The sequence below is a fragment of the Carassius auratus genome, chromosome 21 (assembly GCF_003368295.1).
Source record: "Carassius auratus strain Wakin chromosome 21, ASM336829v1, whole genome shotgun sequence".
Lineage (NCBI taxonomy): Eukaryota > Metazoa > Chordata > Actinopteri > Cypriniformes > Cyprinidae > Carassius > Carassius auratus.
The window spans coordinates 22,690,587-22,717,347 of record NC_039263.1 but is presented as its reverse complement, the minus strand read 5'-3'; the positions used below and the strand labels follow the sequence as shown (position 1 = coordinate 22,717,347).

The 26,761-nt window shown below is 35.3% G+C and overlaps 1 protein-coding gene across 3 annotated transcripts in view; it reads right to left on the bottom strand.

Annotated features, from left to right (window-relative positions):
- LOC113038982 (high affinity cAMP-specific and IBMX-insensitive 3',5'-cyclic phosphodiesterase 8B-like) overlaps nucleotides 1–26,435 on the bottom strand; it is a 47,430-nt gene extending 20,995 nt beyond the window's left edge. Inside the window, exons 1-10 of one of the 3 annotated variants that reach the window (XM_026196811.1) lie at nucleotides 26,136–26,435; nucleotides 8,068–8,124; nucleotides 6,046–6,236; nucleotides 4,319–4,378; nucleotides 4,175–4,232; nucleotides 3,676–3,764; nucleotides 3,513–3,591; nucleotides 1,908–2,048; nucleotides 1,669–1,757; nucleotides 1,253–1,307 (exon numbers count right to left, since the gene is read on the bottom strand). In XM_026196811.1, the coding sequence (XP_026052596.1) occupies nucleotides 1,253–1,307; nucleotides 1,669–1,757; nucleotides 1,908–2,048; nucleotides 3,513–3,591; nucleotides 3,676–3,764; nucleotides 4,175–4,232; nucleotides 4,319–4,378; nucleotides 6,046–6,236; nucleotides 8,068–8,124; nucleotides 26,136–26,180 (864 nt within the window). In that variant the 5' untranslated portion in view covers nucleotides 26,181–26,435. Of the gene's footprint in view, nucleotides 1–1,252; nucleotides 1,308–1,668; nucleotides 1,758–1,907; nucleotides 2,049–3,512; nucleotides 3,592–3,675; nucleotides 3,765–4,174; nucleotides 4,233–4,318; nucleotides 4,379–6,045; nucleotides 6,237–8,067; nucleotides 8,125–8,209; nucleotides 9,060–20,186; nucleotides 20,979–26,135 lie in introns of those variants that run through there. The other 2 variants (XM_026196810.1, XM_026196812.1) reach the window with 2 other exon arrangements.
- Between the last annotated feature and the right edge of the window lie 326 nt (nucleotides 26,436–26,761).

The following is a 26,761-nucleotide window of genomic DNA, read 5'->3' as shown; positions in this document are numbered from 1 at the left end:
TCTTTTGTAATTTCAATTTAAACCAACCTTACAGAATAAAATGCCTTTTTTCATATTTAAAAAAATAACTATTTAATAATTATAATTTTTTATATTATACAATTTTGTATTATTATTTTTCATAATTATTTCTTAATAATACATTTATTTTAAATGGTGCATATACTGTTTTTCCTCGCTTTGAATAAATGTAAAATAAATAAAAAATTCAAATAATTTATTATCAAATGATTAATTGCGATCAATCGCATCCAAATAAAAGCTTTGTTTACATAATGTGTGTACTGTGCATATTTATTATGTATATAAAAAACACACACATACAGTATATATTTTGGGTATATGCACATGCTTATACATTTATATTCTTACATTTTATATTATATATAAATATATTTAATATATAAACATAACATATTTTTCTTAAATACATGCATGTGTTTGTATTTATATATACATAATAAATATATACAGCACACATACATATAGTATGTAAACAAAAACTTTTATTTTGGATGCGATTAATCCCGATTAACTGTTTGAGAGCACTAGTATATACTCAAAATAAGAAGAAAATATTTGCTAATAAGGTAATAAAAAAAATTAAAGGTAAGAACAAATATTCAAATTTTAATCTCAGAAAACAAGCCAAATCATTTTTGCTTCTAAAATAATGTATCATGTAATAAGGCTGTTACATTTTTATTGAATAAGCAGATAAAAACACTTTGCATGACTATAAAGATGCTGGACAGCAAGATTCATTTTAATGTAATCTAGTATCACTAATCGTAGTAACCATTGTATTTTGACACAAACTATGGTTAGTCAGCATGGCATATTTTAGTAAGGCTTGTAACAGACAGCGAGTGTGTGAACGGTAAGACTAACACTGGTGAGTAAAGCAACAGCTATTTCACACACGCGTCAGTGTGTCTGTTTCTCACAGGCCTCTCTGATCAGCAGCTCCAGCTAATGCTAGAACTAACAGCAGGGTTTAGACCTGAGCCTGTAGAGGGTTATTAATAACCCCGACACCCGCCTGGCTCTCTGACACTGGCCTGTCAGGATGGATGCTTTAATGTAGCTAACATTTCTGCCGACTGCTGTCCCCACGAGCCTTGCTCACTTTAAGTTTTGGTTCTAATTTGGGAGCTCTATTAATAGGTGAACATCAGACTTGTTCAACATTTATTGGATACTCACTGATTAAAAGTCTCACATAAAGCTTGGAAGCAAAAAAGAAATGTACCTGTCTGTGGTTGTCACTGTAAGGCCTCTTGATGGACACAAAATGGCGAATTTTTCTAAAAGGTAAGGAAACAATTGTCTGATTTGACTGTTTTGTTCTAGCTGATTTGTATCTACAATAAAACCACCAATGGTAGCAGCAATATAAATGAAATAACTTTTATTTCTGGCACCCATAATTTATTAAGATCATAAAAATAATATATGATATAGTATTTAATAAATAATACATAATTTAATATATAATTTATATTTTACAGATAATATATAGGAAATATATTTAGTATATTTTAAATATTAAAATTATTTAAAAATATGAATACATTTTATTTTTAAATTAAATAATAAAAAATTATATTCTAAAATTTCAAATTATAAATTAAAATTAATTTCAGTTTTTAGAATCATGTGACTCACCCTCCCTGGCCAATCACAGGAGTGATTCTGACATATTGCTGAATACTGTCCCCTGACTTCCTCCGTGAGAAATAGATCCCCTGCCATTCCTAAGCAAACAAGTAAACACATATTGGAAAAAAATTGGTTAATAATCGAATCAGTGACAAGTATATGTATTGTTAGGCCTGTACAAAGTGGCACAGGTAAAATCAAACATGATCTTAAATGACCTAGTAGTGGTGTTATTGCTGACTAACCTTTCCTTTCTTGATGCAGGTGTTGATGGTGTCCAGCAGGTCGGCGCTGTTCTTGTCACTCTTGGGCAGTTCGGTCAACTCTTTACCAATCAGTTCGCCTCTATGATAGCCCATCATCTTTTCAAATGCTGGATTTACATACTAAAAACACAAAGAAAAGATTACTAGAGTATGTTTTATAACAAAATACTACCTCAGTTCAATTCAATGTGTTACTTGTCATTATTTTATAGTTAAATTGGTAGCACTTTATTTTACAGTCCTGTTCCTCATGTACATACTATGTAATTATTATAGTAATTACAATAACTATGTACTAACCCTGAACCTACCCCTAAACCTAACCCTACCCCATGTAGTTACCTTGTATTACCAGAACATTCTTAGATAAATACACTGTAAGTACATTATAAGTACATGTAAGTAAACGTACTGTAAAATAAAGTGCAACCGTTAAATTTATGAAATTTACTTGCGATTTCTGAGTGAAAATTATTTCTACACAAATTTTTTCCTATATTGTATTCTTATATCATGATTTTCTTGTCATAATATTATTGCAGTAAACACAATGTGAGAAAATTAGAGTAGAAGTATATATTAATATTGCATAACAATATTATTGAATATATATACTACTACAACTATAATAACAAAAACATTAACCAAAAATAAAAATATTTTTAAAAAGAATAAATATTTTGAATATTAATAAAGATTTATTTTTACCCTGTTAATATTTACTTACAACGATATACATTTTAAAGGGGTCATATGACGATGCTAAAAATAACATTATTTTGTGTATTTAAGGTGGTTTAAGGTAAAATAAATAAATAAATAAAAACACATTATTTGCCACATACTGTATATTATTTTTGCCCCTCTCTCCCTCCGCTCTCTGAAACATGTCGATTTTTACAAAGCTCATTGTTCTAAAAAGCGAGGTGTGCTCTGATTGGCCAGATATCCAGTGTGTTTTGATTGGCCGAATACTTCAAGTGTTTGACTGAAATGTTACGCCTCTTACCACATTTCACATCACATGACCTCTTTAATAATGTTTAAGGCGATTAAGCCTTGTTAAGGTACTTCAGCATTAATTTACCATAAAAAAAGGCCTATTATTAATCCCAATTATTTGTATGACAATTAATATGTATGAGTACTTGGGTTTTAGGACATTCACTGTTTTCTAATCTAAGACTCTTAAGACACACTGGATGAGAAGTGCAGTGCTGCATTGCAGATGTCTTTAAAATTTGAACACATTATTTTCTATGAGTGTACACAGTGGTGGTGCCACACAGCATTTGTCTGCGGCACCCAACTACAATGTATTTGTTACATTTTAAAGTGAAATTTTGCCAGTTTGTCGACTGAATGAACTGTTTTGGACTGCCTTCTTGAACTGAATGCAAAGTGTCCAGTTTGTTATAACAGTGAGTTTTCCTACCGTGCTTCTAATCCAGTGTGCGACCACCTTAAATTTACTGCATTATATCCAGGAAGTAGTCCTTCTAAGGATGTTGTTTTGAATGAAAATGTCCTTCCTAAATGTAAACAAATTCCAGTGGGGCAATCCACTTGGATCCCAAAACTCACTTGTATGACATGATCTTCACTGCTGATCTCCACGGCTTCCTGACAATGTTCTAATGCAGTAAACACAGAGTTACAAGCCCTGCAACAACAGAAACAGCCTTCAGTGACCGTCTCACAGCAGCGTCTTCGTTGAACTTCATGCTAGCTTAGGCTTTAGACTTACCTCAGTTTGAACTGAGCTCGAACCTCTCCGTGTTCTAACTGGATTAACTCATTATAGCAAGCTGACACACTGCTGTTCTCCAGGTACCTCTGAGAGAGAGAGAGAGATACACATATAATACAGCACTGCATTTATCACAACAGTTCTCATGCTGTCCTAGTTTGAATTGCAAACTAAAGTTGAGTCCAGATTTCTATGCAGGGAATTCAGTTAACAAAATTATCTTCTATAATTTGGGAAGTCTATAGGACACGAAATAAATGTTAAAATATAAAATGTTACTTGTGGGATTACCATGCATCAATAAATAACTTGTCTGATCGGACAGTGTGTGTTTGCATTACTTTTAAGTTTTGGTTTTCTAAATGATTTTCTGTGGTAATCATCCCACCAATAAAATCTGACAGTGATAAAAATGGTAAGAATTGTTTTGTAGATCTTAATTAGAATTGGACATGCCCACACTCAAATATTCCTATTTTACTGTAAAAATACTCACTCTGGAGAAGCCAGCAGAGAGAAGAGGAAGAACAGATGGTTCCTCCTGATCTGAGGGACTGCGAGAGAGAAAGATCAGTTGGAGAAACATGAAGTACGTCTGTAACACATGGATAATAAATAAAAGTGTTCTCTGAGGCCTTACATCTGTGGCATCACTGCTGAAATAACAGTGTGTTCAGAAGGCTTGGTCGCTCGAATCATCCTGTTTAAAGACACATACATTAACACAAAAGTAGGTTTTAAATTTTCTGTTTTCATCATGGCAAAGTATCTTCTACACATTTCTCTCCAAATGACTCTCTCTCTTCCTCACACGCATTGACATCTACTGGGAAGTAAGTGATTTGGCAGCAACTAGAATTTGGCAGAGAGTTGGCAGCTTTGGGCATGTGTGTGCGCACCTGGATTTAAGCCTCAGTGAAGGATGGGAAATTAACACCCACAACCAGCCAAATGTGGGCCACTTCCTCCACATTGGAGAGTCAGCAACTGTGGTGGGCAATCTAGTCTCGTATAGCCAAACCTTCAGACTGACGGCGGATCTTTGGCAGCTTTCATTGGCAAAGGCCCGCCCCATGAGGCCGTTTGACCGACATTTCAAACAATCAATCAATCATTTTGTTCATCATCACGTTTCGGGTGTGGAAATGTCGCCACAATAACAGAGCGGTAAGTAAAACTCTCGGACGTATTTTAAAGATTCTAATATTTGACAAACTTTTATCCAGCGTTGATAATGTTAGTTGATCCTGATAAGCGCTCGTTGTAAACTCAACAGCTTTCTTCTTTAGTGATGGGGTTTAGCGCCATGGAATTTTTGTTTTTAGGCGAAACGTTAAAGAACTCGACACACACGTCTCCCGGAAATCCTGTATAATTAAACCAATCCGATGATGACTTCGACATTCCTGAAGTGTTTCCACTTTTGTTTCCCATATGCATCAGACCTTTAGCCAATGGTCTGTGGGTGTGACATCTGAGGCTGAGACTTTGGGCAACCTGGACTTAATGAATCACATACAAATGATTCTTATGAACGGAATATTTTTAGTGAATCAAACGCATACTGCTCCATGATTCCTGAAATTAATGACTGACGAGTTACTGGTTTGAATCAGTCTGAGACACTGCCCTTTATAATTTACATATATAATGTGCATTCTTTTCATAAACTACCATTCAATAGTCTGGGGTTGGTAAGATTTTTTGGAAAGTAAAAACTACAGTAAAACAGTAATATTGGGATATTGTATTAAAGTTTAAAATAACTGCTTTCTCTTTTAATGTTTTAACATGCAATTGCTTCCCGTGATGCAAATATTAATGTTCAGCATCATTATGCCAGTCTTCAGTGTCACATGATCTTTCAGAAATCATTCTAATATGCTGATTTTGTTCTGAAGTAACATTATTAATGTTGAAAACAGTTGGGCCCCTTAATATTTTTTTAAACCATTTTTTTGGATTATTTGATGAATAGACAGTACAAAATACGGTAATCATTTTGTAAAACAATAAATTCATTTACCGTTACCTTTGACCAATTTAATGCATGCCTGCTGAATTAATGTATTTATTTCTAAACTAATTTCTAAATGATTACTGAGTCCAAACATTTGAAAGGCAGTGTAAGAAAAATTTACATTATAACTGAAACATTCCAAGATGAATCAAAATAAGACCTTGGGATTTAGAATCAAACTGAATTTAATCTGGAATTTAATTTAGTTTTAGTAACAATACTGAGCATTTTACTAATTTCATATAAATGACAAATTACTGTAACTGAAAAGGAAAAAGGTTAATTCCCCATCCTGCCTAAACAGAAACAAGTTAGCAACAGATGATGGATGGTTTGCTTGTACCCACCGGCAGACGGCATCAGCCTCAAAGTACCGTGAGTGCCGGCCATCAATGATGACGATCTCGTGGTGTTTGTCCAAGAAACACTCCACCGCAGACTCAGGTGTTCGTGCGATGTTACACCTGAACCCCGCCCGCTCACACGCCCACCAGAACGCATCGCTCTGACTGTCCTCTTTAGCGAAGACCAGTAACACCTGAGCGAGACAGAGACGGAGAGAGACAGAGAGAGGTGCTGTTGGTGGGTGCGTGTGAAAGGTCAACAGTCTTTCATCCTCTTCAACGTTGTGTAACCAAGGAGCTGCGATGTGAAATTCCACATGGCCCAGGTTGTTCAGGTCGCCTCTGTCACCGCTACCTCGCTCAGGAGGCCCACCGTGCAGCGTCACACGTCCACCTACAGGGGGCAGAGTGACCTCACCCGCTCACACACTAACACATTTCTACTGATTGACAGAACAGGCCTTTTTCACAAGTATCAGAAATGTGAAAAACTGCAGGTGTATAGCAAGGTCACCAAATCCAACAATAACAGGTTACCAGATTTTTTTAAAAAGGCAATTAAATTTAGAAAACCCTAGAAATGAAAGGTGATTAATTTGTAAAATCAATCTTGATTGATTTCATCAGTTACATCAGCCAAAACTGACTCAGAGACGAATCATAAATTACATAAACAGCCTCAATCTACACTGAGTGACAAATGACAGTCAGCCATTAGGTTAACATTACGCACACTTTCTGTTTCACAATTCCACTTTTAGTGAACCATAATTCCCACTAATACCACACACACACACACACACACACACACACACACACACACACACACACACACAAGCACTCAGGATAATTGTGTCAATCCTTTGAGACATCTCAAGATTATCCCTGGGGTCATGAGTCCATGTTAAGAGGTCTTGTTAAGAGAAACAAGACAATGCAGCAGTGACAGTTATGCATTATGATGTCACAGTAATATTCTATCACCGTAGAGCCTATGCGAGATCAAAACATCACTAAAAAGAGTCCCGTAGCTGTGCACTATGATGTCACAATGACATTCCACAATGCATTAACACAATGACTATAAGAGGTCATAATGCATCACTGCATGGTTTCATAATCACCTGCAATTATGCTTTAAATCCCCTAAACTCAAGAGATTGTGCTTTAAAATAATCCAAACCTCACCGCAAAACTATGCAATCCAGGAATAATTAAATAAATTGCTAGAAACTTTGGTGTTTTTAATGGATGGTAGAGCAACTTCAAAATAAGTTTTTGAGTGAACTAACCATTTAATGCAAACAAATTGCTAAATAATTTTTTTTTTATTTAAAGGAGCATATAGCAGACTAATGACTCGCATAAAATAATTATAATTCGCAGTCTGAGGTTTACTGCCTTGCACAGTGATAACATGTTCACAATCTCAGTAATTAGGCAATTAAACATGCACCTTTTGTTTACCCAGCCATGATCATTAACCAGATCAAAGTTAACCAGACAGACACTGAAAAAGCCAATGAATACACTACCATTCAAAAGTTTGGATTTTTCAAAAATAGATTAATACTTCTATTCATCAATTACACATTAAACTGATCAAAAGTGACAGTAAAGATTTATAATAGTTTAAATAAAATATTTCTGTTTTAGATACACATGGTTTCCATCTAAAAATTGAGTTGAACTGTTTTCAACTCTTTTGTAAACAGCAAATCGGCATATTAGAATGATTTCGGAAAGATCATGTGATACTCCAGACTGGAGTAAATTCAGCTTTGCATCACAGGAATAAATTACATTTTATGATGTATTCAAATAGAAAACGGTCATTGTTAATAATTGTAATTGTAATAATGTTGTAATGTAATAATGACTGTTGTTTTTACTGTATTTTTGATCAAATAATGCAGCAATGGTGAGAATGAGATAATTCTTTAAAAAACTTTACAAATGTTACCAACTCCAAACTTTTGAAGCTACAAATTGAAACATACACAAAATGACTAAACAAGACTCTACCTGAATGGGCTCCTGGGTCAGGCGCATTGGCCCCAATCGCTCTTCTGCTGCAGACACCTAATAGAGATCGAGAGAAACAGGTGTGTTTCATTGAAATGAGGTTAAAAAAGGGAAACAAAAGCAAGAATGCATCTGGTTTTACCATCTCAGAGCCCTGGAGCAACATTCTGACATGCCAGTCCTGTTTTTAATCACATATTGACATGTGTTTGAATGTCCATGAATACAACCATTTACGTGAACAAGACAAGACACAATCGGTCCACCGAAAAAATGATGTTTCTAAGGTTGAGTTAATGATGGTAGATGTATCCGTCCTGATCAGCACGAATTCCAATCCAAGTGTGTTATTCTGCTGATATGAACACAATTATCCATTGTCCCACTGTCGAACAGTTCTAACGCTTTGTCAAAAAGGCTGTTTTTGCGGCGTTGTCCAAATGGTTTGGCGACATTGTTGCAATGACAGAGAGCAGGTGGCTCAAAGCTTCCTGCGTCATCCACTTTAACACTATACATAAGCCTCTCAGCAGGAATGACACACTCACACACACACAAACACACATGTACAAAAAGCCTTTGGGCTAAATACGGATCATAATCACTATAAAAGCTGCATATGTAATGCACATTTAATTTGACTAAGTAAAAAGAGATGAGCAAAGACATTCAGATGCACTGCACTGTTTTGTTTTTCAGTTAAAAGATATCAAATTAATTCAACACTTTCTCTTATGTAACTGGAACTGCATGAATTTGCTTTGGTCATCTGCCTGCTTTATGTTCATTTTAAGTGTTGAGAGGCCATCTAGAGTCAAGAGCTTCTATTCCTGTTAGCACACACACTCAGATCTGTTTAAATGAACAGTCCAACAGTCATAACACAATCACAATCTTTACAGCTGCAGAGACACAATTACAGTTTCAACAAAATGCAATTAACAGTTATTCCTATAACTGTCACATGTGGTAACACACACACTAAATCTCTGCATGTCCTTTAGTTGAGCAGCAATCCAGAATTCCTTCATAGACCCTGATTTTTTTTTCAATTAACAAAAATGTGCTTGTTTTATACACATATATTCAACTCTAACTAGTTGCTGGAAATTTATTGAAGATCAATGTGTAATTACTGTGACAAAAAGGAATTGTGGCATTACCAGAGTAAAATTATAGTAGGCCTATCATTTAATATTATGGTGTGTTGATATACAGCATGAATTACTACTATAATTATGTCATACTATTTTCATGATCAAAAAAAACAAAAACAAAAAAACTGTGTATTACAATGGTAATGTCCACAAAACAATCATATAATTTCCATGTCACTCTGTCCAAAAAGCCATGATATTGCCACGGTACAGAGTGTTTAAAAAAACATGGCATTGCAGGCCATTACCAAAACTGTTACAACAAAAGACACAAAAAGGTCCACTGGAAAATCCTGTTTCCAAATACACTGAATACAATTTTTGAAACGGAAAACTCCATCATTCTCTGCAACTTTGTAACTGTTGATTTCAACTCTCATAAAACATGCTCAGAAAGTTCAGCTTATATTCAAACATTTCTGTTACATTTTCCTAAACAATCTTGCTCTTCTTTTCTAACTCATGACCCCATGCTTGAGGTTTCTCACTTCCTGGCACTGACTTTACATCTCATTTCCTAGAAAGCAACACACACATGTGTTGGTATATGTGGTTTACGGGCATTCTCTATAGAGGCGTAATGGTTTTTATACTTAAAAAACTATTTCTATCACAGGAAGTGTCCTCATAAACCATGTTCACGTCATCATACCTACGTTATTATACAGACTTGTGTCCTCATGCAAGCAATATCACACATTTACTATGGAGTTCATGTTCATAGCAAAACCATGAAGGAAAAATAAAATGTCTGAAGTCTAAATCACACTCTTGTCCCAAACTTACATCACTGGTTGGAACTGCACAGAGCCATACTATTTGCACTTTTTGAAAATTAATCTATCAATGGTTTACTTTTAGTTGTCTCTACACATTAAACTAAGGTCGAATATATACATACATGATACATTTCACCTTTAGGAAATGACGAAAGCAGCAAAATAATGTGATGGTCAGTTGTGATATAGAGATCATACAGCTTTTGATGGCTGTGTCAATAAACAAACCAAGCATTTTACTACTTCAAATGTCACTTAATTATCCTTAAATGACTCCACATGCTTCATTTCAGTCCCTCTTCAAAGAGAGACAGTGGATTTATGCTCTTCTGATGCTGCAGATCTCTCCAGGATAAAGACCTGTGGTGTTCTCCTAGCTTTCAAACAAACACACACACACACACACACACACACACACACACACACACGTTTGTTTTTGTGAAAAGTGGGGACATCCCATAGGTGTAATGATTTTTATACTGTACAAACTGTATATTCTATTGCCCTTCACCAACCCTACACCTAACCCTAACCCTCACAGGAAACTTTTTTTACTTTCTCAAAAAAAAAAAAAAAAAAAAATACTCATTTTGTATGATTTATAAGGGTTATGAAAAATGGGGACATGGTTTATGTCCTCATAAGTCACCCTCTCCTTGTAATACCTGTGTCATATCCATGTCATTATACAAAGTTGTGTCCTGATATGTGGGTCAAAAGAGCAGTGCAACATGGCATAGAGCACAAATTTACAAACAGCTGCATTACAAACACTTTATTAATAACACTTAATTATGACAACATTTTTATTACCATCAATGTTGAAAACAGTCGTGCTGCTTTTTAAACATATTTTTCGCAACATTATAGATCACTTTTATTTCAATGAATGGACCAGTAACATTTTACTTAAAGCCTTTATGAAAAATGCATTATAAAGGGTTATTAAAGGGTATATTGCATCATAATGTATATTGTAATACATTATATCTTGTTGTTAATAATTATAACCAAATTTAAAATGCATAGTGTAACAATGAATTGATAAGTGTTATAATGTTTTAACTATGGTTACAATTATACTTGAGATTGTACAATTCATTATAAAGTGCACTGCAATGCATGGCCTAATTAATGCATTAAAACTACTTTTATAATGCATCAAACATAAAGGCTTTAATAATTCTTTAAAGTGTTACCATCGCACCCTTGCTGAATAAAAGTATTAAATTCTTTAAAATAAATAAATAATTAATAACATTTCAATGACCCCAAACATTTAGTGTAGGGTATAAAATAAACATAATAATAACAATAACAATAATAACAATAACAATAATATTTTTACTTTACACAAAAACTTACAAAATATATCTGAAAAGTAATTTCTAATATTTGACCATATTGTTTGTCATAAAATAGCATTTAAAATGCAATTCAAACAAACAGGTCCTTCACAGATTTACATTTGAAAAGAGTAATGCTTGTCTGCGAATATGGAGGACAGATGCCTTACGAATATGAAATTACGTCGCTGTATTTATAGAAATGATTAAGTTACTTTTGTTATTTTAATCTTATCTTAAACTCTTTCATCTCTTGTATTTTAAAGCATCCTGAGTGTCTCTCTTTCTCTTGTGGTGTGTTTCTCTTCCCAGCACATTGTGTGTGTTTTGACTCAGTCATGTGCTTTTATTGAGGACAACGAACACACACACAGAGAGAGACATAAAACTACATGCAGAACAAAGGCCTTCCTTCACAGAGTATTGGGTCACGATAAAATATGATCCCCGCTATATTTAGTAACCCCAGATGACAGTAAGCAAGCGGCAGAGCTGCGGCTTTATTGATTCAGATTTACTTATCACATTACATAAGATATCACCTAGATAGTGTTTCTGTCCAGTGAACAGAGGAACCACATGGTAGTCGACCAGGAGATGCTAGAATCAAAGCATATTCGAGTGCAAACAAGGTTGACTTTTTCTTAAATATTCTATGTAGTTTGTTCAATATTTTTATGGAAACAGTGATACATTTTATCTCAGGATTCTTTGATGAATATAAAGTTCAAAAGAACATCATTTATTTGAAACACAACTTTTTATAAACTTCTTTACTGTTACTTTTACCTCTAGTGACAGGTCCTACAACCTGTACCTTTAAGACAAGCATTGTGGTCCAGGGTCACATATTAGGGCTGGGCATGTTAACGCATTAATATCAGTGCGCAGAAAATCATGCAATTAATTGTAATTAAAAACAAATTATCGTTGCCCAGCACTAATATATATATATATATATATATATATATATATATATATATATATATATATACACACACACACACACACGCACACACACACACACACACACACACACACACACGTTTGTTTTTGTGAAAAGTGGGGACATCCCATAGGCGTAATGGTTTTTATACTGTACAAACTGTATATTCTATCGCCCTTCACCAACCCTACACCAAACCCTCACCTTCACAGGAAACTTTGTGCATTTTTACTTTCTCAAAAAAACTCATTCTGTATGATTTATAAGCGTTTTGAAAAATGGGGACATGGCTTATGTCCTCATAAGTCACCCTCTCCTTGTAATACCTGTGTCATACCCATGTCATTATACAGAGTTGTGTCCTGATATGTCACAAAAACATGCCCACACACACACACTATATATTGTTTGTGTGTGTTTGTATGTGTGTATTTATATACAAATGGTTTCCAATGAACTCTTCAAAAGACAGTTTTCTCAAATATAGCTCACTTCTGTAGATAAATTTGGCTCTAAAGTGTAGATAAGTAAACACACACACACACACACTGAAGGTTACACATGATGTATGCCGACAAATGTATGACTGTGATCTTAAGACCGTGTGTGATGCAGTGTGCTACCATTATCTGCGCTCTCCATCAGTACAGAGTCGTTAAGTAATCATTCAAAGATCCCTTTAAAGTTTTCACTCACTGACACCAACAAAGGGGTCATGTATATTTGCGTGTGGCCAACACAACAAGCACTTATCTAATAAAAAGTTACCATAGCTCTAACAGGGTGACCACAGTTTAACTGTTAAACCACAATAAATGCCATGGATACTTATGTGCTCTTTTTTCAGGACATGCCCTGGCCCAGCATTTCTAAAGTGAGTAAAATATCCAGGTTTTGGTTGTGTTTTCCTGTTGACATACTCTGTCCTCATACATTATATTCATGTGTGTTTGCATTGCTTTGACAGTTCTCTCTCTCTATGTCTCACAAACCATGATTGGTGGATTATGAACAATTCCTGCATGCAATAGGTTAAACTTCTTTTCACAAGTATGAAAGCAATAGGAAAACAAAACCAAGCCCAGACATTTTAGGCAGTTTAGAAATCCTGCTAATGTCAGGGAGGTAATATCTGTGCTTTATGAAGATTATTAATGATGAATAGTATATACAGCACAGTTTCAAATTCAGAAGAAAACTCAAGCGAGAGCTGGCAGGGCCTCCAAGTCACTGTGACTGGCAAATTACCATCAGGTGTGATACTGCCATCTATCATGTTCCACCAGCTTCAATGGGTCAAACTGGAAATGGACGGACTGTTTACAGAGTAAACAATTCAACCAGCTCATTACGACTTTTGCTCACGTCCAAATTGTAGATTTTTGTTGTGGGGCAGGGCAATAAATAATCTAAACTTCTGTCTGACTGGACATGCACATAAACCCATATTGTTGAGCGGAGTAAGATTACATAACAAGAACATTTCTGTATATGTAATGCCTTTATATTTTATGGTTTGCTAAAACCTTTATGTCACACTGCTGTAGAAACAGGGTAAACGACAGGAAATGTGAGCACAAAAAAGCTCATTAGCACAGGCTATACTAACACCTCACCACTGCAGCTCATTAAAACATGATATAACTGGCAAGTCTGAAACATTTTTCAGTACTTCAGTAGTAAAGACAGCAGGCATTTGACAAGCTGAAGACTTCGAACTGTACTTTTAATATATATAGGAAAGGTGTTTTTGCATGGTTCTCTAAATGTTATGAACAAATGTTCTTCCAGTAATGTTAACAGAATGTTCGTTATCTGAAATTTATCAAGGTTATTAGCACAAAAAAATTTTTTATATATATAAATCACTCATGGAACATTTTCTGAAACATTTTAGATGTTAGTCTGTTTTTACTAACTGTTACCACAAACAAAGCAGTTTATGAACTGAATATACTGTAATAATCACTGATAAGAGCTTTCTGAGAAAGATCTAGTATAATTTAAAGTGTCAATATTGGTGTAAAACGAGATGACGTTTTCTCAAGAGTTCCTCTAAACTGGGCTATAAATAACCACACGAAACCGAGTGTTATCTATAATCATATAGCTTACCAGCTGAATGCCATCTTATCAAGAGAATAATCAGTTCATCTTCCTGAAGCAGTAACTCAACATGAACAGCTAGGCAACCAGAACACAACATAGAAAGGTCAAAATGTACACAAATTCACTCCAAGCCATATAAACTGAAAGTAAACAACACAAATCTATAAATCTTCAAAGTGGTATCTAAAAATATGTCTACAGTATCTATCTGTTAGATATCAATCTATCTATAAATCATACAAATTAGATCAAGTCCATGCCTCTTTAGTGACACTTTCATGACTTTAGTTGTTTGTAATTGCCTGAACAGAATTTTTTTCAAATCATTTTATAATATTGTAGCAATTTTAAATGTAGTCAATGAAATGACATGCACCTACAGATGTATGTCTTGATAAAAAATATAATGTTTTTTACTTTACCTCTTACTTCTTCTACTACTTTCTATTATTTTTCTCAGCCTGGAAAATTCCAGTTTAAATTTTTACCTACCATTTTCCAAAATAATACATTCCTCTAGGTTAAAGAAATCATGATTATCATTAAATCAGTGAGATCAAATCTTAATAAAGGTGCTAACTTTAAATTGTAAATACAACAAAAATAGTAATTTCACCTAAAGACACTTCCTTTTCTCTGTCTGGTTTTTGTTTTTTTTACCCTTTTCACTTTCTTATCTTCACTTTCTCTCTATTTGGTTCATTACGGGTGAAACTGCACACAGGTTTCAGGGATGGAGTCTCTGTTCAATGGATATTAATAACAACCAGTGAGAATGTGAGAGAGACAGGACAGAGAGAGAGAGAGAGATGTTGGTTGAGGGGGGAAACAGATGGTCATTAGTAGATAAATGGGGACAATAAGATGTCTGATGACACAGACAGAGTAATAAATTAGGAGCGGGAATATTTGATAAAAATTTGAGGATTGTTATTCTGTGTGTAGCACTATAACAAATAGAGCGAAAAGACAACAAACTCACCACAGCTGTACGCATCAACACTCACAAATACATCATTACAAAACTCAAACTGAAAGTAGTAAAATCATTTTGGTAACTTAAATAATATTGAAATAAAATATAAATATTAGATGAAAAACTTAGTTGCCTTGTCGAATAAATGAAATAAGTTTGTTGAAGTACTAAAATTATGAAAACTGAAATAAAAATAAATTGTAGCTAAATAAACATTTACGGCAAAATGATCTGTCATTTATATCATTGGGAAGTCTTGATTCATTTTAGTGAATTTGTACTTTATTTAGACGGTTCATTTAAATTAACTTATTCTCTAATCTGCATATTAAGTCAGCACTTTTTTATTAAAACAGCACTTAAAAAAACACTGACATGCACAGTTTTTAACTTTGTTTAATGCATAAATTACGTTTTTTTTTCTTCTATTTTTTATTGGTTGTATATAGTTTATTTTATCTTAAAAATTATGGAATACACACACACACACACACACACACACACACACACACACACACACACACACAGTTTAAATTAAAGTTTCAGTGTATCTTGCACCAATGTATAAAATCACGATTTTAGCTCTTGCTGCCTGTTAGCAGAGCAGCTCTTGGTGTTTCCAGCTTGTAAACTGGAATGTTTCACATTTAAGCATATTTCAAACAATCTTTTCCCATCCTGTAAAATCCTACATACTCCCACGATGCTTTCAAGTGTTTACTAAAACCTCCCAGATGATAAACAACATTACTGATGCCACCATCATGGACTACTTTGTACTGAGTTATGTTGCTCTTACTGACTGCGAGAACACAGCCTATAACACAACCTTAACACACACACACACACACACAGAGAGAGAGAGAAATGAAAGGAAAGCACTCACACATGAACAAACAGAGAAAAAAAAGTCTAATTTTAGTTTCCTGTCAAACCTGAAAAACTCACTATTTGGCAACATTTAGTAATTTTCATACTAGAACCGAGACCACATTCAAGTAATATCCCATACATATGTAGCTTGCAGATACACCATAATCATGCTGGTCAATGTTTGGATCACATCTACAAATCACTCATGATATACTGTAGGCAATCTGAGGTTGCAATGTACCATGTCAGGAAAATTATCCTGTGTATCATGTTAACCTTGTTTACCATTCCTTTTGATTGGTTCTGACAATGAACTCCATCATGAAGCAATTTCTTACTCTACTCTACTTTCATGTGTAATAAAACAGCTTTAACAGTGGCAAACCTGTCAGCCAGGCCGACAAAGTAGTATTAGGCTTTTTGTGATTTTCTTGTCCATTCCCAAAGTATCAATTCTATTTACAGACAGCCTTTATATATATATATATAAATTCCCCAAACTGAAACTTTTTAATGAACTGTACAAATATTTATATGTGTAATATTACCATTGAAAATGTTGGGCTGGTAACATGTCTTTATGTGTTAAAAAAAAAAAAAAGCACCTTATGCTCACCAAGGCTGGATTTATTTGGTCAAAAATTCAGTAAAACTGTAGCCTACTATTATAAAATATTTAACAATTTAAAATAGCTGATTTCTATATCAATATAGTTTAAAATATTAATTATTTGTGTGATGCAAAGCTTAATTTTCAGCATCATTATACCAATCTTTTGTCATTTTTTCTTAAGAATGAAACACCACACCAAAAACGTATACTTACTAATTGGTTGAACTAATACACAGGATTTCTCTCTAACAGAGACGAAAAACATCTACAAATATGCTGGAGAATAACGGCACTGCATCTCTACCATTGAGGTAAATAAGAAGCAGCCATGACGGAGACAGACTGATATGTTCTTAAGGTACAAATGTGTCCCCTGAAAGCAAACGCAAAGAAATCTGCTCACTAGATGATGCTAACTCATGGGACAGACGCTGCAGGACAGCACTAATCAGTGAGGCACGGTTTTATGCTGTTATCTAAACATCCTGACCTCCCGAGGGAAGCTGTGGCCAATCAGATTGTACTGGACGTTAGGCTACATTGTGACAGTGATGTGTCCCCATGACAGTCCAGACCGCTGATGCCCCGCTACATATCTCAGGGTACCTCTTCCCACAGTGCCTCGCTCGAACCATGTGTGTGTGTGTGTGTGTGTGTATCTGGACTGAGATTCATCAGCCTTTTTGCATGTGATAGTTCACACCCTGCAGAGCTCACAGCCAGAGGGGTAAACAAACTCTGTGGCCTGAACACACACAAATGCATACAAAGACACACAAAATCGGTCTTTCTTTAAAACAAGGCCTCTATCTCTCACAAAGATACAGAGATGCATAAACACACACAAGAAAACCAAATTGGATGCACAGTCAATTCAAAACGGACATCGACTCCATTGCTGTGAATACAATGAGAATGTGGTGGAGTTACGCACACTTCAATGGCATCATTGAGTTCCTCGCCAGTCTCGGGTGCAAACTTCTCACTATACCACACACACGCTTGTTAGATTGTACCAAAATCACTACGTCTCCTTTCAAACTGACAGACGACCAACATACACACACACAGTGCCTATTAAAACCCATTATATAAATCCATACACAGATCTATAAATGGTCCTTGTAGGATTTTAAAACGCCATTAGTATTTGATTTGTTGCGTAACACAAATTCCATTGTGTACAGCGTCCCATCGGTTTGATTCGGCCAAAGAAGATTTTATCATTCTCTGACAGAGAAATGTAATCATTCTTAGACAGAACTAACAAAAAAGTGTGTGTTTATTACAGGTCTAAGAGAGTGTGCTCACCTGCGGTGTGAGAAAATGTCTAATCTGAATTCTACACGCGATCTGACTGTAAACTTTAACTCAGATAAGGCTGAAATCCTTTATAAACATGGCAGGAATTACGGCGTTCAGGTCAACAGCCTTCCAACATCATCTGCAGAATGTAAGCAAATTGTAACTGAAAGATATCGTCTACAGAAAGAGACAAAAAAAGATTATATAACATTTTCAACAATAAATCTCAATGCTATATTTAAGCAGTCTAAAGCATTCTGAAATGTCCGTCCTTACAAAAAGTCATCATGGTTAGGGAAGAACACTACAGCGATGTCCAAAAAGTATTTTTCTATTTCATTTTTTTTTGTTAGAGGAAACTTAAACAGTCACTGAAGTGAAAAGGAAATGTATTAAAAATATTTATTATGCCACTTTCATTTCCAGATAGCAGAGATTTGACCTTTAACTACATTGTAAATTTACACAACTTAATAAAAGACACCAACACAGATAGTGTCTTAAAACTTTTTTTAATGAGCAGTCCAAGAGTCCAAATGCCTTTTGGGCCCACAGTTTAAGGCAGTAGTTTTCAATTGGTTTTGCATCATAACCTAGATTTGACTTTAATTACACAATGGTGACCCAAATCTGTAACAAAAATTTTGATTATGTAAAATGTCAACAGGAATCTCCTTAAAATCCAACGCGACACTTGAACTAGACAAAACATTATGCTAAAGATTTAGTATTAGACAGCATGAGCCCTGTTTGGTGAACCCAACTTGCTATTTGACAGCAGTACTAATTGAATTCCTACTTGATTTTACTTGTTTAACACAAAGACCACTATCCAACCCCCACCTGCATTACAATTAATCTACTACATACAAACATTGATATCAGACAGGGAGTTTTGCAGTGCGGAAATTACATGCATTATAATATTGGCTATTTGACCCGCAGTTTTTTTGTGCTGCATGTTTGATTGGATGAACTGCCTTGATGTAAAAAAAAAATAATAATTGGGATGGGTTTTCTTCTTATGATACTGTATATGATACTGTTGGTTCTCTGCTAGCCATGAGCATGCCTTTCTTTGGCTTAAACAGTAGAATACGGTGCTAGCAACACCAACACCATGGGTTCAAATGTACCTTAAATGTATTTAAGCTGCTAAGCTTGGAATAAAACATCTCCCAAATACATGATACATATATAAAACGTATCAAAACAAACCTGAGTCCTATTTTTGGGTTGCGACCCACCAGTTGAGCACTAAAGTATGTGGACCATACAATTTATGTTCCCATACATCACCTCCCAAAAACTTACTAAGGTAATTTTTGCCCAACATTTTTTTCTATTTTTTTTTTATCTGTTATTTAACGTTAGATTTATTTCATAATATGGAGTACCTGTTCAGTGAAGGGTTAAGTGCCTCTATGCACATCATAGATGCTATTATTAGTCTAAAACATAGAGCTGGCAGCTGTTGAGAGACTAGCTAACTACTTAAAAACCAAGCAAAACATTTTATTTACATTTGGCAAAGAAATTTATATTGCATTCAATATATAGATTTAAGCAGTCCTCACATTTCCTGGGACTCGAACCCATGTTGTTAGCACCATGCTTTCCTATTTGAGCTACAGGAATTGCAATATTTTGAACACCTATTTGATGTTGAATCCATTAAAATAGATACCATTAAAATAGTTAATGTAAATGCTGTGGGTTTTATACGGTTAAAAACATCTTTGTAAATGTAAATAATAAATGCTTGAAATTTCTGAATGAAAACTCATTCACTTAACCTAGCACATGAATGACAAAATAACATATTAAAGATATCAAACCAGACATCAGTAATAGTAAACAATAAGCATATGGCAGCAATAAGCATCCAGCTGATGATTCACAACAACACACATGCAGTAATGACACTGAATGAATGAAAAGATGCTGGAAATAATGTGAGATAAAGAGCAAAAAAAACGATTCCCACCATCTTGCCATTCATTCATTCCTCATACCTTGACGCTGTTGCTGCTGGTCTGAGTCTCGGCCTCCGTGCACATGTGTCCGCCGCTGTTCTCTGTCCGCTCCCGGTGGGAGTTGGTCCGTGTGTGCCTGCTCTGGTAGGCGATCACGGAGGGGATGGTGTCCGCCGCGTCGGTCTTTATGAAGAGGCCGTGCAGCGTGGTCGCCGTACCCTGCGAGATGGTGGTGGTCTGGTGCGGCGAGTTGGACTCATCCGAGTCGCGGCAGTAGATCACCCCGCTCTGCGAGACGTGGATGCTGGGAGCGCAGCCCATCGTTCCCCGCGCCTCGTTGCGTAAAACCCAGAGGAACGGATCTCAAGACCACCGCCGCCGCTCCCGGGCCGCTGTCACGCCGCCGTTCTCCCGGTACATTGGCCGGTGGTCGTGCTGCTCAGTTCCGCCTGCCTCCCTCCAGCGCGCGTCAAGGAGAAACGGAGAGGAGATCCATCTCGCCGCGTTATTTATCAGTGATCATATCAGATCAGATCGATGACACCTCGGCTGTCCAACCGTGAGCCCGTATAGTTTGTGCCATGTCATATTTTGGACGAATTACACCCCCATTTCACCTCGGCGTATGATACTAAAGGTACAATCTGCACGATGCGATCCTTTTCTCGCGGTATTGATCATTTGTATGTTCATCACGACGGCGGAGATCTTAAATAACAGACGCAAAGCATCAGACTGTGAGAATATGCCTCAAACTTACACTCATGGAACGTCATCAGTGACAGATACGCACATCAGTGACTCCCTCTTCCCATGAACACACACACACACACACACACAGTCTGCATATTTATTCATTCTGGAATAATGGTGGATTCATCTTTGGCTGTGTTTGGCATTTAAACGAGAAAATCCATGACTGTATTCATATTCAATAGTGTGCAAAAATGCATAAACAAGACAAGTGATTGACTCAACAACTACTGATGCTGATATCTGGACAGCAGGGTGACCCATAAATGTAGCTATAACAACATCCTGCATTAATGAAATTAAATCCAATGCTTGTTTCTTGCAAAGATTTAAGAGCTGATTCCAAAAATAGCACTGTTTTGCTATTGGCAATTGCTATTGTCACAATTTCTTACAAAATAGAATGCATTTATGATTATTTGTAAGGTAAAGAAGTCTTGTATTATCTCTTAGTCACCTGAAAAACTGCCACAAAGACACGCTGCATATCTTTGAGTTACAACTTTTTGTTCAATTCTCAGCCCACTTTCACATGTGTGAATGACTTTAAAGACATTATTCTGTGCATAATCCTGTTTTTAAGGTTAGAATTATGGTCAGTGACAAGAAAAAACATGACACAGATGTTTTCCGCTACATCTGTGTGTTTCAGTACATGCAAACAGTGACAAAAAAAAAAAAGATTTTCTGAAAAGTTATTTGACAATAAATTGAGTATATATTTGCAGATTGTAAGTTAAATGTATTTTAAATACACGTTAAATACTTTATTGTGTTAAGTGCATTAAAAAAAGTTTTATTTATGTTTTTAAATTCAGCATAATCCAATTAGAAAATATTAGGCCTTTTTTGCAGACACTTGTAATTTGAAGCAAATGAAGCATACAACTTTGCTTCCTGAACACGTACTTCACACAATGTTTACTTAATTCACTCAAAAATAAGAGAATATGTGTTATACATTCTTACAGCTGTCAGTGATGCTAGAGAAACTTCTGTCAATGAACCAAGTGAGCATGTTTATGAACTATAAAACAAAACAAGGCCTTGCAATTGACCTTCACCTTGATGAATCAAAAATGCTTAGAACATTAGAACGTTCATAAACATAGTGTTTCTGCAGGTTCAACAGTAGAGCCTAGAGTTGAACTGTCAGTGAGTGCTTGGACCAATAAAATATGAATGCAATAAGTCATTTAAAGCATCTGCCAAATGCATAAAAATGCACAGTGCAAGACTTTAGGATCAGTGATAGTACATCTGGGTTTCCAAATGTTTGCATATTACAGGTCCAAGCTGTAAAGTGTTCCAAACATCTGTAAATGACTGATAAGCCCAGATATGATTATATAGGACTACACTGACATTTTATTATGCTGGAGTTTACTTAACAGATTCTTGCATGGGTGGGAAAAATGTTTCAAGCCCAACTTCGTCACTATTGCAAGTCATTCTGCACACATGCCATACAGTACATGCATAGGCCAAATGTTCAATAGCCATAATGCATTGTGGGTCTGTTTGACATTGTGTATCCTGGAAATGCCAATAATATCTCAGATGCACTATTCTGATTAACTAAATACACAGTAGTTAAACATTTACATAATCAGTGGAAAATCTTATTCATGGGGAATGTGATTTGCTATGGTTTAAATTAGGGATGCACGATATTGGATTTTGGCCGATATTCGATATGCCGATATTTTCAAAATAATTTTGGCCGATGCCGATACCGATATATATACAAATATATACTGATATATTTAAACTTTAATTTTACTGAAGAGAAATCCATGTATCTCTTCTGTACTGATTCTACCATAAATGTATTATTTTACAAATGTAGACAGACATTCACATCTGAAAAACAGGTCAATTATTTCACTTGGAGAATATCGGTTTGGCATATCGGCAGAAATATTCATATCGGCCGATACCGATAATGGTCATTTTAAGCTTTTATCGGCCGATACCGATATTGTGCCGATATTATCGTGCATCCCTAGTTTAAATGTTGCTATATATTTATCACACCCAAATCACATGTGGAGCATGTGCAGAATTTAGAGTCAAAAGGAAAATGCAACTGTGAAAATTAAGCAGTACAGTTATTGTAGATCAATGATATTTTTTGGTCAGACTAATGGAGTCACACCTTCCACAGATCATTTACTTAAAGTAAAACAATCTACCAACCTTCATGTAGGGCCCTATGATTTCCGCGATGCAGAAAACACGGACGGAAACGCAGAATCCAGTCATAAAAAATGGAATTTACAGTTTAACATGGTATGTCACGGAATTTGTCAAATTTTTAATGAATTAATCAAAAGTAGGTCATTGCACCTACATCAAATCACGATATGGACTAATATATGTAAATATTAAGTCGGAAAAGTATATTTAAATATGAATCCTGCAGGTTCTGCGTGTCTGTGTTAATGAATGGTGGAGAATCGCGACTTCTTTTATTACACACATGGAAGCGCGCGTGAGTTCAGCATCTGCCCTCTCACTAAATAAGGACGTGAACACATGAGGAACATCTCCAGAACTGCTCTGAGAGTCACTTCATGAGCATCTGACCGTTTAATTTGAGTAAAACTAGTGTCACATCCATACACACGTCATATCACATACACAGAACTGTAAAGGTTCGGTAACCCGTCAAAATAAAAGTCCGGTTCATTTTAATGACAAGTATTTGCCATTTGTACTATTACTATTGTTCAGCAGAATGTACATAGCCTTCTACTACTACTACTAAAATAAAACAAACAGTTTTTATAAGGAATAATCACACAACATTTCTCCCATGTTTTATTTTTATTAGTAAATCCCCTTTGTTTACCAAAAAATTAAGTTTGCTTAATTTATAAAAAAAATTAAAGATAAATTAAATTAAATGTTTTATGCCATCATTTGATAATCAGAAAAATGTAAATACAACAGAATTTCCGAGGGTAAAAAAAACATTTCATAATGCTATTTTAAGAAACAAATTTAACTAATTAAGTTGTTTTTATGCATTTAAATAAGTACACATGCTAAAACACAGAATTAGGTAAAAATAAAACATATGGTGAAGAAAAAATAAAACACTTCATAAGGCCCTAAACATATAATTTTTGTTGAACTTTTAGCTTGTTTAGCTTGTTTCTGCTCACATTGGACTTTTTATCTCACAATTAAAATTCTGAGTTTATATCTTGCAGTTCTTAGAAAAAAAGTCTGACCTGTGAGATGTACACACCCAGAATTGTCAGAAAAAAAAAAGGAATTGTGAGATTAAAAAGTCACAATTATTATATGATGCAATCACCTCTTATATAACAATGTCCCAGCTGTTAAAGTGCAACTGAAGCCCTGTCAGTATCATGGTACTACTATGTCTTCATGATAAATACTACAGTATTCAGTAAAGTTAATCTCACACCATGTCACTGCCATGTTATAAAAATATGGTAATCATCCCTGGTATAAATTAAAGATACAAAGGTAGTAAAGAAAACAGACAGTGGTTAAACATTTATATAAGCAGTGGGAAATGTTCAGGTTGTCAAAATCATAGCTGGTGCTGCAGAGAGCAATTAAAGGTGACTTTTTTTCCAGAATGCAATGCTACACTTTTACACCTCTTCAGTGTTAGTGAATAACAGATTCATTATGCATGAACTATCAATGCGACTGTTAAGTATTCTTTAATCAGCCACTCATAATGGAAATTACAAAGTACCACAGTTACAAAATGTGAATTAGCTTACATGTGCACATTATACTTTGGAATAGCTTATAAGATTTTAGGCTTGAAGCTGAAAGCATTTTAATTTAGGCACTCCACTGGAAGCTTTTTGATCTACAGTGGTATTTGTTATAATCTTTGCTTTAAACAACTAAATCTCAAATATCCAGTAGAGTTCAACACAGCGTGTATTCTAGATTACAACATCCCCTCTTCATCAAAGAAATAAATCTTCCTCTTGTTCTTCTTGCAGATGATTTAATCTGTCCAGCATGTTACGCTGATTGTTGACCTGATCTTCTGCTCTCAATACAAAAGCCCACCCATGACCGCCCTCTGCTGGAGGACTGCAATACTGTCCAGAAGAAATGACAGAAATCTAACTTAATATGTACAATGTAACGGAAAGCAGGAATTCTCAGTGTTACAGTGTAACATTCGTGTAGACCAGAAAAAAGCCTCAATTACCAATCATGCCAGCAGTGACTCAAAGGAAACCCCAAGTAAGCACAGAACAAAACCAACTTCTTTAAAGAACAAATGGTGCATAAAGATTGGCGCTCATAATAAACCATTATTAATTTGCACTTACACTTAACAGGGGAGAGTGGGGTAAGATGTGTCACCCCTTAATCGAGGAAACGGTGTACAACAAATAATAAAAAGGGTCAATCATTAAAAAAAGTATATCGGTGTTTAAGTAACATACCTTTTAACATGCTTTTTAAAAACATCTTCTACATGGCAGTTAAATTGGTTTATAGTCATACACAGATAATCTGATTTTTATTAAGTATTTCTCAATGACTTTTACGTCAAAACTATTCAGATCTAAATATACAGCACATATTTTATGCTGGTGGTTTGCCAGTGTGTAACAGTTCAGATATTGAAATGATGTTTTTTTTTTCACATTTCAAAATGCAAATTTGTCGCGTATTCCCCAATGACTCAACTTACTCTAAACAGTGGACATGTTCACTGAAGTTATATTACTAGGTCCCTATACAGCTGCTTCCTTCTCAAGTCGAGTCATTTTATTATTTCAGTAACACACATGGTTAAAATAGGCTACGTTTGGTTGTATTACTTCGTTCTTTTTGCCTAAAAAACAACTTAAAGTGCTACAACTTAACCCACTGTCCCATACTAACGTAACAGTTAAACGGACTATAAGCTCTCATGAAGAGCGCGCGGACTAACGGAGGACCTACGTTATCCCCCAGCAGAACAGGTAAAATCTATATTATTTAACCATTTAAACTTCATTCTTTTAACTAATAGAACAGAATGAACAGAACACGGAGTCGCGTTATTCCTTGTTGCGGTTTCAAAACGGTCACACTGGTTCAACTTAATCTAGCTAAACGTCAAACTCTCATTTACAAAACGACCTTCGATGTCTTAAAAAAAACGACCACCCCGTGTTTTAGAAAAATCCTTTAAAACGTCGGAACCGAAGCTTTAGAATCGTTCAGAGTGAATCTCACCTCTCTCCGCGGTCCGTTGGACAGCAGCTGTGTGCTCGCGCTCATCTCTGTCCGTCCCCGGTCCAAACTGCCCTCAGACGTTCGGTAACGTTACATGAAATCCCACCTATTTAGAGTCAAAACCTCGCGGAAAGCACATTTTGTCAGCATTCTCTCCACCAGATCACACTGACAGACAAAAAGGCTGTCTGGGAAGTTTTTGAGGTTTTAGGTAGGCGACGTTTCGTTGAACTTTTTCACCCACACGAACAGAACGGACAAGTGCGCGGTCCTAGCGCCGCCGGTTCCGCGCGCACTACTGCGCAATCAGGGGAATCTCGCGAACTCGTGTCAGAGACATCTCAACTCAAAATAATAACAATCACTTTGCATAAATATTACTTATTGTTGAAAAATAATTATTATACGAGCTATTTTCTATTACATTTCTCATTATAAATATTCCAGACGGAAATTATAACACATTATAATTATGTGCGTGTCTATATATATTTTTGTTTATTTGCAAAAATCTTTTTTTTAATTTTGTATTATTAATTTTTAGAATTTTTTTTTTGTGCATTCCAGGTAATATCAATCAATCAAACTGCAGTTGGGTTGTTTTAAGTAATAATAACTTAAACAAA